Genomic DNA, 15,681 nt, shown 5'->3' with positions numbered 1-15,681 from the left:
TTACGTTTAATAGGCGCTAAGGAGATGTGGTCAACGTTTTAACGTGTTTCTGTTAAAATCATTATAGATGGCATTACATCACTCGGAAGTCGTTTTTTTTGGAAACATCAGTGTAGGTTTTAGCGCCCGCTTAATTGATGTTGGCTCTATAAAGACGATATATCTTATTCTTGTAATGATTGTACTTTAAAATAATATCTCAAATATATATTTTTTGCGATTCTTTTTTTATTACTTATGTAACTAGTTAGGAATTTTGTTTTGAAATGTATTTCAATAAAAAAATGAATTTGGTTCAACTGTTTCAGTGTATAGAATACAATTACACCATTGTTTAAACAAAAATTAATATCCCAAATGGAGTGCCACAAGGTTCTAACTTAGGTCCTTTGCTATTCATAACTTATGTTAATCATGAAATAGGTGATATAATAAAACGAATTAAAATAGGGTTCTATACATTTATTGGCTATATTTATACAATTAATACGGTCGGTGCCTGTGCTCGTGCTGTCGGTTGTTGATCTTGCAGTCAGTGGGTTTGGTCTCTGATGTGACGTCAGCCTTCCACACACTTATTAGACCAGATTCTCCCGTTGTGATCATTAAATCTCTCTGTAATAAGAAAATATATACAGTGGTGGTCGTTTAATTAGAAACACGTAACACGATGAAGTAGTCATCAAATTCATTTAACATTTATGTATTAACGTATTAGAGATTAAGTATTATTTCATATGTAATAGAACACCCGTTTATCTAGTTTTATAAGAAATTGCTTAATTTTAATCAAACGTTAGCTTAAATTAATAAAATTAAACAACTTTAAGTGAAGTCTGATTTCCGAGTATTTTCAGTCTGGACAACAAATTAGAAACAGCATGGTTCAAGTGTGCCAAAGTCAAAACCTGTTGAAATGCCACCAATATTTTTTTCTTCTACACATATTTGCACCGTTTTTTAAACATTCTATCTAAAAGTTTCTGAAAATTAATTTGCTTTGCAGTAAAAATGGGTAAAAGTAAGATTTGTGACCCATCAACAAGAAAAATAATTTTAAGCTTACATTTTGACAAAAACTAGCGTCACAGGAAAATTGAAAATCATTTAGAGTGTTCGATAAAAATATATTCAATGCTATAGTTTATTTAAAAGAGCATGGTACTTCCGAACAAGTGCCTAGAAAAGCTCGACCATGAAAAACCACTGCACGCGAGGATAGGCAAATGATTCTTTTGGCAAAGATGGATCCATTTAAAAGTTCAAATTCTATTATTAAATTAGGTTTTTTCCGAAGATGAACCTCGCAATGTGTCGATGAGATCGATTCGCAGGCAGTAAGTCGAGGCAAAATTTTTTGGGAGAGACGCCAGAAAAGTACAGCTTCTTACTAGGCAGTACAGCGATTTTCATTTACTAAGAAATATTACTAGTGGACAGTCCGCCAGTGAAAATGTTTTATTTTGGGATGAAACTAAAATTAATTTAATCAATTCTGATGGCAAAGGATACGCGCGTCGTTCAGTTAACCAGGCCTTAGATAATAAATAAACAGTTCAGCATGGCGGAGGAAACATTATAGTATGGGCATGTATGGGGTTGTTTTTAGACTGTTATTATCTTTATAGACAACAACGGCTTTACAACGTCGTGGCTTATATTGTATGAGATTTTAAGACGTTTGCAAAAACATATTTTCTAATAGAATTGGAACCATTAAATGGATCCATCTTTGCGAAAATAATTATTTGCCTATGCTCGCGAGCAGTGGTTTTTCATGGTCGAGCTTTTTTAGAGACTTAATCAGAAGTACCATGCTCTTTTAAATAAACGGTATCATTGAATATCTTTTTATCGAACACTCTAAATGATTTGCAATTTTCCTGTAACTCCAGTTTTTGTCAAAATGTAAACTTAAAATTATTTTTCTTGTTGATGGGTCACAAATCTTACTTTTACCCATTTTTACTGCAAAGCAAATTAATTTTCAGAAACTTTTAGATAGAATGTTTAAAAAACGGTGCAAATATGTGTAGAAGAAAAAAATATTGGTGGCATTTCAACAGGTTTTGACTTTGGCACACTTGAACCATGCTGTTTCTAATTTGTTGTCCAGACTGAAAATACTCGGAAATCAGACTTCACTTAAAGTTGTTTAATTTTATTAATTTAAGCTAACGTTTGATTAAAATTAAGCAATTTCTTATAAAACTAGATAAACGGGTGTTCTATTACATATGAAATAATACTTAATCTCTAATACGTTAATACATAAATGTTAAATGAATTTGATGACTACTTCATCGTGTTACGTGTTTCTAATTAAACGACCACCACTGTATGTATATGTTTAATAAAAAAAAAATACGTGTGGCACTCGAGGACTGCCGCGGTAAAGCTATTGCATCGCATCGCATCGCTGTGCCGGTTGGAGTGGGGGGTGTTAGGTTTTTTCGTTACGGAATTTTTACATTCGGTCGCCGCGCTCTTTATTTTTTATACATATTCAATTCTTTAAGTTAGTAAAATCACATTTCTTGATGAGAATAAAGTATCTTGAAACTAAATTCTAAATCGCGCAAGTGATAACGTTACGTAAAATTATTATACACTGTATAGGAATACTAATATGATAAAACTGAAGAGTTTGTTTGTTTGAACGTGCTAATCTCAGGAACTATTGGTCCGATTTGAAAAATTCTTTCGGTGTTAGATAGCCCATTTATCGAGGAAGGCTTATAGGCTATATATAATTACGTTAAGACCAACAGCAGCGGAGCAATGTGGGTAAAAACGCGGAGCACAGCTAGTAGGAATATAAAACTTACAGCACTATCATAATGGCAGCAGCGGACCACTTGCTTGTTCTTGTTGAAGTCGGTCGCGGGCTGTAAGCGCTTGTCCGATATCGTCAGTGAGCGTAGTACGTTGCTAGAACATTAAGAGCGCTTATTCAATTTAACGCAAGTCAAAATCTCCGCGATCTATTACGATAGATCGCGGCTTGCGCTATCCTTTTACTATGAACAGCATATGTCCACAGGAGAGCGCCGAGCAACATGTCCTCTCTCTGGAAAGGCTCGCTGGCTCGCTGCCGACTGATTTTAATCGGGTCGCGCGCAGTGTTTTATAGTACTTTAAAAAAATTTGTAGAAAAATAATAGAGGTACCTTAGTTGATTTTTTAAATTTTATCTTATAAGTAAGACATTCTTTTATTGGAATATGTATAAATTATATTCAATAAAGTCAAATATCTGATAAGTGGTTGATGGACAATCTGGTTTGAAAAATCACATATTTGAGCCAAACAGCGCATGGATCGCGTACACGGCCTTAATTAATTAAAGTTTTTTTGTATAGAAACAGTAGTAGTAGTATTTTATATGGTTTAATAGTATGTATTAAAATTCTTATAAATATTTATTTAAGAATAAAAGATCAGGGGATTTGAATACAGAGTGTAAAGTTTGAATTTTTAATTTTGAAAATTTCGCCGATACACCGAAATGTAGTTAGTGTACGGTTCTTTTATTGCAATTTTAAATATCAGGAAAAGGTACATTTAAAGAAAAAATATTCTTGTATTTGAAAGATTTTAATAAAAAAAACGAGTAAGGCACGAGAGAAACCGTATAGTTCAGCTTAATTTTAGTGTGATAAATGGTAAGGCGAAAGACGCAAGTTCGATTCGGTTTTTTATTTACACCAGAACTGCGTTTTTGACTTACCTTACCCCACTAGGGGACACGGGACTTCACTTTTTATTATTAAAATATATCTTACCCTTCCCCGGCATGAGAGCCAGCGAGCAGGCAGTGCGTGTTGTCGGACAGACTGAACGTGTCCACTAAGTAGCACTCGTCGTCTCGGCTCCTCTGGAATATCATAATTATTATCTATACTAATATTATAAAGCTGAAGAGTTTGTTTGTTTGTTTTAACGCGCTAATCTCAGGAACTACTGATCCGATTTGAAAAATTCTTTCGGTGTTGTATAGCCCATTTATCAATATATTATCGCGCAAAGACCAACAGGAGTGGAGCACTACGGGTAAAACTGCAGGGCACAGCTAGTTTTAGATAAATAGATAAATCTTTACTTCACACACAAAATTACCGTAAACACAGATTAAAGAGTAACAAATATTCATACATTCATCCTCACAAATTTTCGCATTTACAATTTTAGTAGGATACACACAGACAAACATTACTTAGATATTAAATTACCTTATTACCTTTATTTATTTATAACTAGCGGTCAGCCCCGGCTTCGCCCGTGGTAGATGTTTTCTCTCCATAACAACCATCTTCCTACTTCAAGGAATATTATAAAAATAGAATTAACTAAATCGGTGCAGCCGTCCTCGACTTATGCGCTTATCAACACATTTTCATTCATTTTTATATCTTTACTAATCTCAGGAACTACTGGTCCGATTTGAAAAATTCTTTCAGTATTAGATAACCCATTTATCGAGGAAGGCATTTATCATCATGCTAAGACCAACAGGAGACACGCGGGTGAAACCGCGAAGCGCAACTAGTATTATAGAAAAAGAAACTTAAATACCTTAATATTCCTTGCCACTTTATCCCGTCCGTACTCCTTCACCATATCCCCCGTGGTGGTGTTCCACAGCTGCAGATCATTGGACTGCGTGATGCAGCCGATCCTCTCCCCTAACCAAGTGATCTTCTCTACCGAGTTCTCAATATTGAGAGAATATGCCAGCGCCTCGTCTTCTTGCTGTTCCACGAGGTTGAATATGTTTATGAGCCCGTCGGAACTTCCCGATGCTAGCACTGTGTTTGTGTTCGGCTTGAATTTTACCTGTAATGTTTGAGGTGATAGAAGTAAAAGTAAATTAAATATTTAGTCTAATGTAAAAATATTTTTATTTTATATACACGAGTTGCGCCCCGAGGTTTCACCCGCGTGGCTCCGCTCCTAGCTTCGCTAACATGTTGGTATACTAGATTTCCGCCCGCGGCTTCGCCCGCGTTTTCAAAGGAAAACCCGCATAGTTCCCGTTCTCGTGGGATTTCCGGGATAAAACCTATCCTATGTGTTATTCTGATGTATAAGCTATATTGTGGTAAAGTTTCATTCAAATCCATTCAGTAGTTTTTACGTGAAAGAGTAACAAACATCCATACAAACTTTCGCCTTTATAACTAATATATTATATTAGATAGCCTTTAGCATTCTTCGATAAATAGACTATCTAACACCGAAATAATTTTTCAAATTGGACCAGTAGTTCCTGAGATTATTGCGTTCAAACAAACAAACAAACTCTTCAGCTTAGTATACATAATAATAATGATATTCCAGAGGAGCCGAGACGACGAATGCTACCTGGTGGACACATTCAGTCTGTCCGACAACACGCACTGCCTGCTCGCCGGCTCACATGCCGGGGAAGGGTGAGATATATTTTAATAATAAAAAATTGGTTGTCTGTAAAGTCGGTTTACTGACGATAGTTGAACGTGACAACGTCCGATTGTGCTTTTTTGTCGGTCGTTCCGCGCTCTCGCTTGCACTTCAAGCCTTACATAGAACGCCTCAGAGCGAGGTAACGCCGCATGAGTCATGTTTTTTATTGCGTGCAGCCGGCTCTATCGAATTATAAGACGTTGTCACGTCAAAAAGTGAAGTCCCATGTCCCCTAATGGGGTAAGGGCCAGATAAATTAAACATATGTTTCACTGATCGATTTTCTTTTAGGACAAGTAGGTGATTAGCCTTCTGTGACCTACTAGACTGAGATATTTTTTTTTGCTTCGTCTCCACCCGGAATCGAACCCAGAACCTCTCGGTGCTACGCTCACGCGTCAACCACTGTACCAAGGAGGTGGTCATTTGATAATTACTTATTTTTTAAATTGTATCCTGTAACTTTTGAATGTATGGGGAATTTTTATTTTGAACTAATTTGATTCTTAATTCATAAATTCTGAAAACCAATTCAAAAACGCAGTTCAGGTGTAAATAAAAAACCGACCTTTATAATATTAGTATAGATTTATGCTTCAAGAATGAATTGGGAAAGTTTAGTAAAATTTTATTGACATAGAAGTTACTCTATATCCTACAACTGATATAAAAATAAAAGTTTGGAATATGTTGAATAGACATTTATGGTGCATTAGGGTCATTCCGGATGACGGGGTAAATGCAATAATGTTAAATTAATATGTAACAAGTGATTGATATAAACAAATATGAATAATATTGTTATCAAACCCATTTATTTTCATGCGATGCCTTCACGATACACACAATAAAACGATGCTCTGAAGTGGTATTCACAATTTACTGAATTACCCGGAATTCCTCGAATGCACTCTATTACTTTTCCTACATTAAACCGCTATTCAGGATTTTAATTCACTATAAGTTTATTCAATAGTTACCAACTTTACAACGCCTCACATAATCCTATTTAATTTAATATCATCCTTTATTCCTGTGTAATATTTATAATACCTGGGTAACATCATCAGTATGGCTCTCCCAGTACCCCCCGAGTGGATTGGCAGACCTCGGGTCCCAGAACACAATGTAGGAGTCCTCCTTCACCAGCTGGCTGCCACTGCAGAACACATTGCCTATGTCAGATATATCCATACACTCGTAGGGACGTATCTGACAGTCTGATTCCTCTGAAATTGATGATGTACAAGTTTTGTTGAAAATTATGTTTAATTAATATAGATACAGTAACTTGCTTGCTTTTTTACACGAAGGATTATTTTTAAGATATTTAAATACAACTTTTTTGGATGAGAATCATTTAAATGACTGTGTGAAATACAAAATTTAATTAAAACTTTATTTTACTCATTAGTCTATTCTGTAGAAAAAAGTATTCAATACAGTATTATACCAAAGTGCTAATTTATAATAGAAAAAGTATGTATATCCAAATGAATGCAGGTGTGATTATCAGAAACATTTTAATTTCCACATTCATTATTTGAGAATTATTTTATTAAAGTGAAACTTTTATTACATTGTCTCAAACTTTTTGGTCTGTGTAGCGCATGTCGCGTGTATCGCGGCTGCCGAGTAGGTATACCTTCTCAGCAGCCGACCGTCACGCGACATGCGCTACACAAAGCAGTGTTCAGAATCGTTCGAACAGTTTCACTTTTACCGTGGTTTCATAAAACCACACAACATTTTTTATTTTATAGAAATTGTAATTGAAAATATATCATACCTCTATATTCCTGTATACAAGCGCCATTCGCTCTTGTATCCCATAATTTGATCAATCCATCGAGGCCGGTCGAAAATAGAAGGAAATCATCAATAGGATGGAACACCACCTCTGTGAGTGTCTTGTCATGCCCACTCAAGTGACACACTGATCGTAGAGCTGTGTTAGTTAACTCGTATACTTCTATAGTGTTGTCTTGTTGACTGACTGCTACTTTTAAAGACCTACAAGTTTCACGAGCATTCGTTAATATATATTCTTTTTATTCATAAGAATGTGAATCTTAGTAGTCTATAGTTAGTTGAAAATAAGATATCCTTACTTACTTTGTAACACTCAATTTATTTATATACGATCTTCGAAGTGTAACAGCAGTTTCAGTTATTAAATTATATTTTTTACTAAATTGTTGTTCCAGTTCTTCGGCCGAGATAATGTCTCGGTCGATTTCATCATTTTCTATGATGTCACTCATTTTTACATTATATATTTAACTTTTTCATTTAAAAACACGTTTTTACTGTATAAATAATAACAAAACAATGTGTTTTCTAGATTTCAAAAGTCAAAACCGCACATGTCAAAAGCGATCGATTTTTAGCAGATCACAGATGACACATAAAAAAAGTTTCCAATTTTTATACGAATAAAGCTGCCCATTCTACACCCGACTATTTTACAAATATGACCGTATAAGAGAATGAGCGGATGGTACAAGAAAATAAATAAAGGTCTAAATTATTTATGAATTTAAGGTTCTTGTTTATCTCGGGATTCTCGTTATATGTACCAAATTTGGTTTGTTTAAGTTAAATAGTTTTCGAGTTTTATGGGGGTGAAAAGTGGCTCCAAAGTCCAAATGGTTCGTGTAATGTTACACACGGCTGCTGCTCGCCAGTTCTCTTCGCTTGAACTCGGCTTGAAACGCTGCCGCGTGTCTTAATTGCTTAAAATATGTGAATTATACATTTGAATACCTGAATATTTGCAACTTAATTGGCGATTTGTGCACATTTTTTGCAAATAAATAATTTCAATTTAAATAAATAATAAAATTCCAAATACTGGGCATAAAATATATTTAAATTTAATTATCTACTTATAATGTCGTCTTTTAGCCTTGTAGCGAGGTCCAACTCTCTCTATATCCCCAGTAGCTAGCCGAGATACTATCGTACGAAGAGGTAACGGACAGATTGCACTCAATTCAGAACTTTGATCAGAGAATGCCCAACGAATGTATCTCTCCATGCGAATATGATCTGAAATAAAAGTGAATGAATAAAATGATTTTACGAATTACTTTATACTTGCAAAATTCATTTATATTATTATTTTTAATTTGTACTTATTGTACGTATTTGTAAAGAAATATAATTAGGTACAATTACTTACTTGTAGTTAACGAAAACCAAATGAGAAATATATTTTTATGACCTATTCCCGACTGTCTACTTGTTTCAGTTAATATGTAACGGTATGGCAACCGTGAAGTTAAGATAAAAATTGATACTCACTGATAGCCGGGTCGATAACAGCAAAAGCCCGTTTCAAATTATCAACGCTAACAACTCGGTTGCCATGGCGACCGCCCAACTCGGCCACCACTTCACGAATGTACTTATCCTGTGCGATTTGACGCTGCCGAAATAATTCACGAGCTAAATCCACTCGGTCGAAACCTTCTTCATTCTACAACAGTAATAAAATTAAATATTTAGATATAAAACATTATTTAACTGAGATTTTCTCAAAGAATAAAAAATCTATGGGGTACGAATCCCGCTTCAAACATTTATAGCCTATTTATAGACTTTGATTTCAATAATAAGCATTATTCATCTACATTTACTTTTACATTTAAAAAAGTCCCATTAATTATTGTCGGGCGGAAGGCATTCGCAGAATCAGCAATGATTTTTTTTAATTTACATGCGCATGAGATTCAATCACGAAGAAATTTATTTAAATTGTATTTATAAATAGTTTCATAAGTAATTAATAACTAAAACATAACTTACTTCATGAAATAGTTTGTCTAGGTTGATTTCATTACAATTAAGTTTAATTTTGAGCTGTTTCTTAACAACATCCATGAGATTTTTTAAGTCCACCTCGCTTTTTAATGGAAACGTATTCCGTGCTATTTTTTCAAACTCTTCTATGGTTATTGTCTGCAAAAAAGCAACAGTTAAAAAGTTTGTAACAGCAATAGCAGAAAATTTAACAATACTTTTGTGATTCCGCCCTGTAAGATAAATTAGGTATAATAGTAATGTAATGAGAAATCATTTGCAGTTATTTTCCTACTAAACTTTATTTTTTTATATACCTAGTAATAGGTAATATGAAATAATAATTTTACTGAAATTGAGGAGAACAGAGAAATTATTAGAGAAAGATTAACGACATTTTAATTTTCAGTTTAAAGCTTAAGTACATAAATCCGTCACAGCATAGCTAAGGACACACGTTTGAATCCCGCCTCACAGTAAAAAAACTTTTTTTCCTAATTTTTTGCTATTTTTTTTTTGTGAAATACCTCTCCATCCCTACTCTGCCTATACAGCTGGTCCCTCAGCAGCAGCCAGTGCGCCCGCAGCCCCCAGTACACGTCCTCACTCAGGTGGCCGTGCAGCACGCCCCAGAACAGACGCACTTGCGGCTCGTCGAGCATCTGCTCGGCGCCCGCGCACACGTTGTACGCCCATTCCGCGCGGACTGATGGTTGCTGGTAGCTTGGTTATTTAAAATACATAATTTAATTATTCGATGTTGTACAATAAAACGGGTTGGTAAAACATTGAGAGGACTGAAAAGTGGAGTTTCATTTCGTTAAAAAAATATTTTTTGAATTTATTTCCCGGAACAGCATATTAAAAACAAATAAATTTGCATTTCATTTTTTTTGTTTTTATTTCAAATGTTCGAAAATAAAAGAAAAATCAATGAAACCGTACAATATTGTATTTTTTTTTAGTTCAATAATTGAAATGTGATTATTTTTAATATTCAACCCAGAAATATTCAGCGTCGAAAACTAGTACAACGAGATAAAGTTTACTGAAAATACTTATGTAAGTACCTATCGCTCATACTAACGTAATTATAAGGGTGTAAACTCACCGATGCTCAAAATACTTAGTAACATAATCCTGCATGGACATCTCCTGGCCGTGTTTCATCTTGCTGAACCAAATGTCGTTGATAACGACGCTCACTTCCCGCCGCGAGAGCCGCTGGTTGCGCACTTTGCCTTCATAGCGGAGGTATGGTGGTATCACTGGGTCTAAACCCTTTGAAAAGTTTATGGATTAATAATTAGCTATGATAGTTGTTGACAGGAAGAAAGTAGTTCAAAAAATAAATACATAGTTAATTTATTATTAGTGGTGGTTATGGTCTCGATCACCAATACTGGCAGAATAATAATTTCACATTAAAACCATACAAACTACGTACAAATGTGAATAAAAAGTCTGCATATAATAACAATAGTTTCACACTAACAAGGCCATCAAAGTACTCCAGATGTTCGCTCTCAGCAGCTGGACCCAACTCCTTGAGCAACGCGCGAAGCTTGTCGCGAGATGACAATCCACTTGCTAACTGCCACCACCTGAATGAAATGGTTTTAATTAAGATTTTTTATCTACGTAAAGTATGTAGTCTATGTAGGTCTAATCCACCTTCGAATAAATACTCTACAAAATTCTGTGTGGATTGATGGACGGTAATTATTCTTTTCGAAAACGGCTGACCGGATTTACTCGATTTTAAGCACAAGTACCTATTACAGTTTCGATTTACACTTATTTTGTTAGGTATATGATTAACACCTGAGTAAATTCGCGTACGAATTTAAATTATTTGCTTTTACCTCTCTCGACCACCTCCAATAAAGTCAGCGCAGATATCCCAGTGAGGCCTGGGAGTACCAGCCCTCTCTAGTTCTCTGCATCGCTCTTTACATTCTATTAATTCTTCCTCCGTACTTTTTTTTTGAGCTGTAAGTTTTACAAATTTTATTGAAATAACTACCAATACTAAGAATTATTCATTTATTCGGTTTTTTGTATAATCGAAATTTCCTTATCGGAATAAAACTGTATGATTTTTCCGAAAAAGCCGCATCGGACGATCCACTCTCGAGTCTCGAGCCTTTTTTTTAAATACGATTAATTTTATTGGAAAGGGTTTAGTTAAAAATAATTATCAGTATACAACAAATATTATTTGTATGATTAATCCAAGCAACCGTACCCAAAATGCGTTTATGATTATTCTGCAAAGCATCATACTTAGCATGTATCGCATGCAACTGTTTCTCCAGATCGCAGTATTTGGTATCAAGCCAGTCGTACTCACGCCGAGGTACTGTTTCTGAGTACTCTTCCTTCATTCTAGTTAGTTCGCTTTGATTTGATGATAATTGTTCTCTGTAATATTAACAGGGGTAACCACAGGGGGTAACGAATGAATTCGATATGAATATCAATTTTAATACTTTTAACACAATTATTTAATTTATAAATACATAGAAAAATAAGCAAACATTTTATAGATGTTGAGGCGACAACCCTACTCACATAAAATAATATACGAATGCGAGTACACGGTATTAAAACAAAATTTTGACACCATACCGACACTTATCAAGCGCAATTCTTAAGACGACTGGATCGCCTTGACCATCTTCTACAGTATAAACTTTTCCTCCATCTAATTCCTTCAGTTTTAGGTGTAGAGCTACATTTTCAAAGTAGAGTGTGTACCGCGCGTCACGTTCCCTCATGAGTGAGAGGTAGTCGGAGAAGTTATCGTCTTTTAGCTAAAAAATTATAACTGTTATAGATTTGTATATTCTTCTTTCTGTTTAAATATAAAAAATGAAATTAAAAGTAACAATAAACAATGATTTTTATTAAAATCGCAATTGCCCGTTAGTCGTAGTGTAAATGTACATTGCATGTCCCCAACTAATTTTCATACACAGTTTTCATACTTATATCTAAAAGGAGAATGGGCAAATTGGGCCTGAAACTTGGGCTAAGACCAATACACATGAAATATTGTTTTTGTGATAGATCATTACACATACCTTACGAAAAAAACAAAATAAAAAAATAAATCAACCGGGTTCTTGTACAGTCAAGGCAAAAAGTTTTATTTATTTGGCTATTATTTTGCGCACAATAACGGTGTTTTTAATTCGAGTGAAGTAAGTATAAATCTAAATGTCACTGGAGTGACTGAGTTTAACCACAAAAAAACGTCTAACTACGTTGAATTATAATAAACACGGTATAAGTACCTGTTACAAAACATAATATTAGTGTATTTCGGTTATTAGAAGGCTTAAGATTAGTACGTATTTGTAAGTGAAAGTGAATTGGAGTAACATAAAGATATTGTCATTGTCTTATAACAGTTATTTATTGCAAAAAATATTATACACAAAGAAATAAAACTTGATGTGACTGTACAAAAACCCGGTTGATTATTTTTATATATATATTTTTCCCGTTTTGTATGTGTTATGATCTATTATAAAAACAATATCTCATGTGTATTGGTCCAACTCAAGGGTTCAGGCCCAACTTCCATAGTAAAATGCCCATTCTCCTTTCCCGCGGTAATTTTGACACTAGTCGCATTGTTATTTTTATAATGTAGGTACAAATAATTCATCATCGAGTTAATAAAATCTAGTTATATCATCATTATGCGACGTGTTATAATTATTAGTTATTTATTTAATTTAAATGTTTAGATGTACATAAAATTAAAGTAATGATTAAATTAACTAATAACTGCATAAAATTGCTATTAATGTGCATTGAGATAATATTACTACGTATGGAGGAGACACCACGAACAAAATCTGTGCGCCATTTTTTTGCTCTAACTAAGTTTTAAAAATTATTACCTAGTTAGGTTCTTACCGATGAAAGTTATTCCTTTGCACATTTCCGTATTATTTGTATTATTTGTGCAATATCGTTACACACACGAAGGCATATTTGATGCGTTTCACTTTAAAACCATTAAAAAAAACCGCTCAACATACGTCATGTGGCGTATGTTGAGCGGAACTTAAGTGATGTAGGCGGTGTCGTCTCCATATATGTATATCTCAATGTTAATGTGAAATATAAAGCAATTTAAGCATGTATTAAAATATACTTAAATATTTAATGCCTTAATTTCGTAATTATTAACATATTTATTTTTATCATAAGATAATTATGAACCATAACATAATAGCTGATAACATTCAAGATAAATAATTATAATATCTAGAGGTATCTTTGAAATAAAAACAAACACATAACGTCACACATATAATAAAAACATAGGAACATTTTATAACAATTACAGCGTGTAAATATTATCATAATTATTCTAATCAGACTATTTGTTAGCACAACTTGACATATCAGTCAATAAACATGGCAGAGATTACAAACCTTTCCATTGTCTTTCTTTAATTTAGTAATCTCAAAGTTCAAGTTAAGATTCTCTTCCCGCAAGTCATTATTTTCTTTAATCAACGATTTAATTCGATCATCATATTGCTTTTTATGAGCAGATATTCCAAATGCTTTCTGAAATACATGATTAATAATAAAAATTATAATGAGATTATAACAATTAAAAATGTCAAAACTTAATACTACTTAACAATAAATTAAATTGGATAGATAGAACAGAATAGCAAATGCTGGTTAAAATTGGTAAAATAAGTTATTTCTTTTCCATCCAAGCATCCACTTCTTTTCTAATGCTTGATATATCTTCGCAGTATGTTCTGCAGCAGCCTCCAATGTACTTTACGTTGAGATTCAACCATTCTGGCACAAAAGTATAGAGGGGTTCGCAGTGATCATCCTTCCAACCCACAGTAGGATCATATTTTTCACCAGAATTAGGATAAGTGACTATAGGTATATCCCTCAAGTTCTTAATCAAGTTGGCTACTATTTTAGGGGAGCAACAATTCATTCCAATAGCTAAAAGTTGCTCAGGATTGGCATTCCAACACTTTTCAGCTACTTCTTGGAATTGCTCACCGTGAGCAAGGCTTGCACCGTCTTTGCAACTAAAAGATATCCATGCTTTGGTTGATGGATACTCCTTTAACATGTTGACAAGAACTAAAGCCTCTTTCTCACCAGGTATAGTCTCAAATGCTAATATATCCACTCCTGATTCTATCAAAGCATCAATGCGAGGTTTGTGCCAGTTTTTAATGGTGTCCTCTGATGTTTTGTCAATATAAGTCCCACTGTACTCAGAACCATCGTTCAGAGCCGCTCCAAACGGGCCAACAGATCCAGCTATTAATATATTTCGTGCAGGTAATGTACCTTGGCATTCCTCAAGGTATTTTGTTCTGGCTTCTTTGGCTAGAGAAACAGCGCGTTTAATTAACGAACAGCCTTCTTCAGGTGATATTTTGAGATGTTTAACAAACGCACCAATAGACGCTTGATAAGTATTCGTAGAAATAATATCGGAACCTGCTCGAAGGAAATCCAAATGCGTTTTCATAACATCCTCAGGATTTGTTTGAAGGAAGCGCGATGTCCACAGGGGATCCCCATCAGATGTAGTACCGACATGTCGAGATATTTGTGATGAAAATCCTCCATCTAATACAAATACTCTCCGATTAGCATCTTCATAAGTAGCACTCATGTCGCGTGAAATTGTTGATATAATAATGCTCGAATTTTTTAAATATTAATATATTCTTCATATAACACAATTTAAAATAGATTCGATATGTACTGAAAACAGAAAAATAAACAACAAGGAACTTCAAACAAACGTTGAAAACAAAATATGATTGAATTTGAATGAATTTTGAAAGTTGCGTTGCACCGTTGCACTAATGTCAAATGTCAATTATCAAATTGTTTTTTTTTTTTTTACTTTCTTCTTGGCAAGAAGACATGTTGAAACATACTTGACACTGGCAAAAAGTCACATCTTCTTGCCATAAAGAGAAAAAAAAAAAAAAAAAGAAGACATGTCTATTTGTCAGTGTCAAAAATTCATTGAAATTGGCAAGGAAATTGGGCCTTTTGTTTCTCTCTGACGTGCTGACGACTAATATTTTAAGTTTATCTATTTTACAGTAAATTTACAAATCTTACAATATATTTATCTAATAAATTTGTTATATTATTAAATATTATTGCGTGTGATCAGTATGGAAATATAAACCTTAAACCGTAATAAATAGATAAACTAGGATAAACTGTATTTAAATATGATAAGAACATAGAAACTGTATTTAAATATAATAATTCTGAATTGTATTATATTACGAACTTACGTCTTGTGCTATAAATTGAGATATGCGCTCATCTCTTATATGCAGAGAATTTTCATACGCACTTTTAATATCTTGCAATATAGCAGAATAAGTTATGGAACTC

The 15,681-nt window shown here is 33.9% G+C and overlaps 2 protein-coding genes across 2 annotated transcripts; both read right to left on the bottom strand.

Annotated features, from left to right (window-relative positions):
* Window positions 1-447: 447 nt before the first annotated feature.
* Window positions 448-7,850, bottom strand: LOC149902050 (WD repeat-containing protein 89). The gene is made up of 7 exons (XM_090110887.1): window positions 7,561-7,850; window positions 7,235-7,458; window positions 6,499-6,674; window positions 4,576-4,836; window positions 3,786-3,877; window positions 2,829-2,931; window positions 448-615 (listed from the first exon to the last, which is right to left on the bottom strand). The coding sequence occupies exons 1-7, from the start codon at window positions 7,707-7,709 to the stop codon at window positions 484-486; spliced, it is 1,137 nt and encodes a 378-aa protein (XP_089967013.1). The 5' UTR covers window positions 7,710-7,850; the 3' UTR covers window positions 448-483.
* A 453-nt stretch (window positions 7,851-8,303) lies between these two features.
* Window positions 8,304-14,944, bottom strand: LOC149902049 (translin-associated factor X-interacting protein 1-like). Its single transcript, XM_090110966.1, has 11 exons — window positions 14,009-14,944; window positions 13,705-13,842; window positions 11,881-12,065; window positions 11,498-11,673; window positions 11,115-11,241; window positions 10,745-10,853; window positions 10,361-10,530; window positions 9,777-9,972; window positions 9,256-9,408; window positions 8,752-8,926; window positions 8,304-8,496 (listed from the first exon to the last, which is right to left on the bottom strand). The coding sequence occupies exons 1-11, from the start codon at window positions 14,933-14,935 to the stop codon at window positions 8,330-8,332; spliced, it is 2,523 nt and encodes an 840-aa protein (XP_089967092.1). The 5' UTR covers window positions 14,936-14,944; the 3' UTR covers window positions 8,304-8,329.
* Between the last annotated feature and the right edge of the window lie 737 nt (window positions 14,945-15,681).

This window comes from Colias eurytheme, chromosome 16 (assembly GCF_061535395.1).
Source record: "Colias eurytheme isolate Ceu_HAF_F1 chromosome 16, ilColEury1 Martin Lab GWU primary, whole genome shotgun sequence".
Classification (NCBI taxonomy): domain Eukaryota; kingdom Metazoa; phylum Arthropoda; class Insecta; order Lepidoptera; family Pieridae; genus Colias; species Colias eurytheme.
The sequence above is the reverse complement of the archived record's forward strand: the minus strand, read 5'-3'. Positions and strand labels throughout refer to the sequence as shown.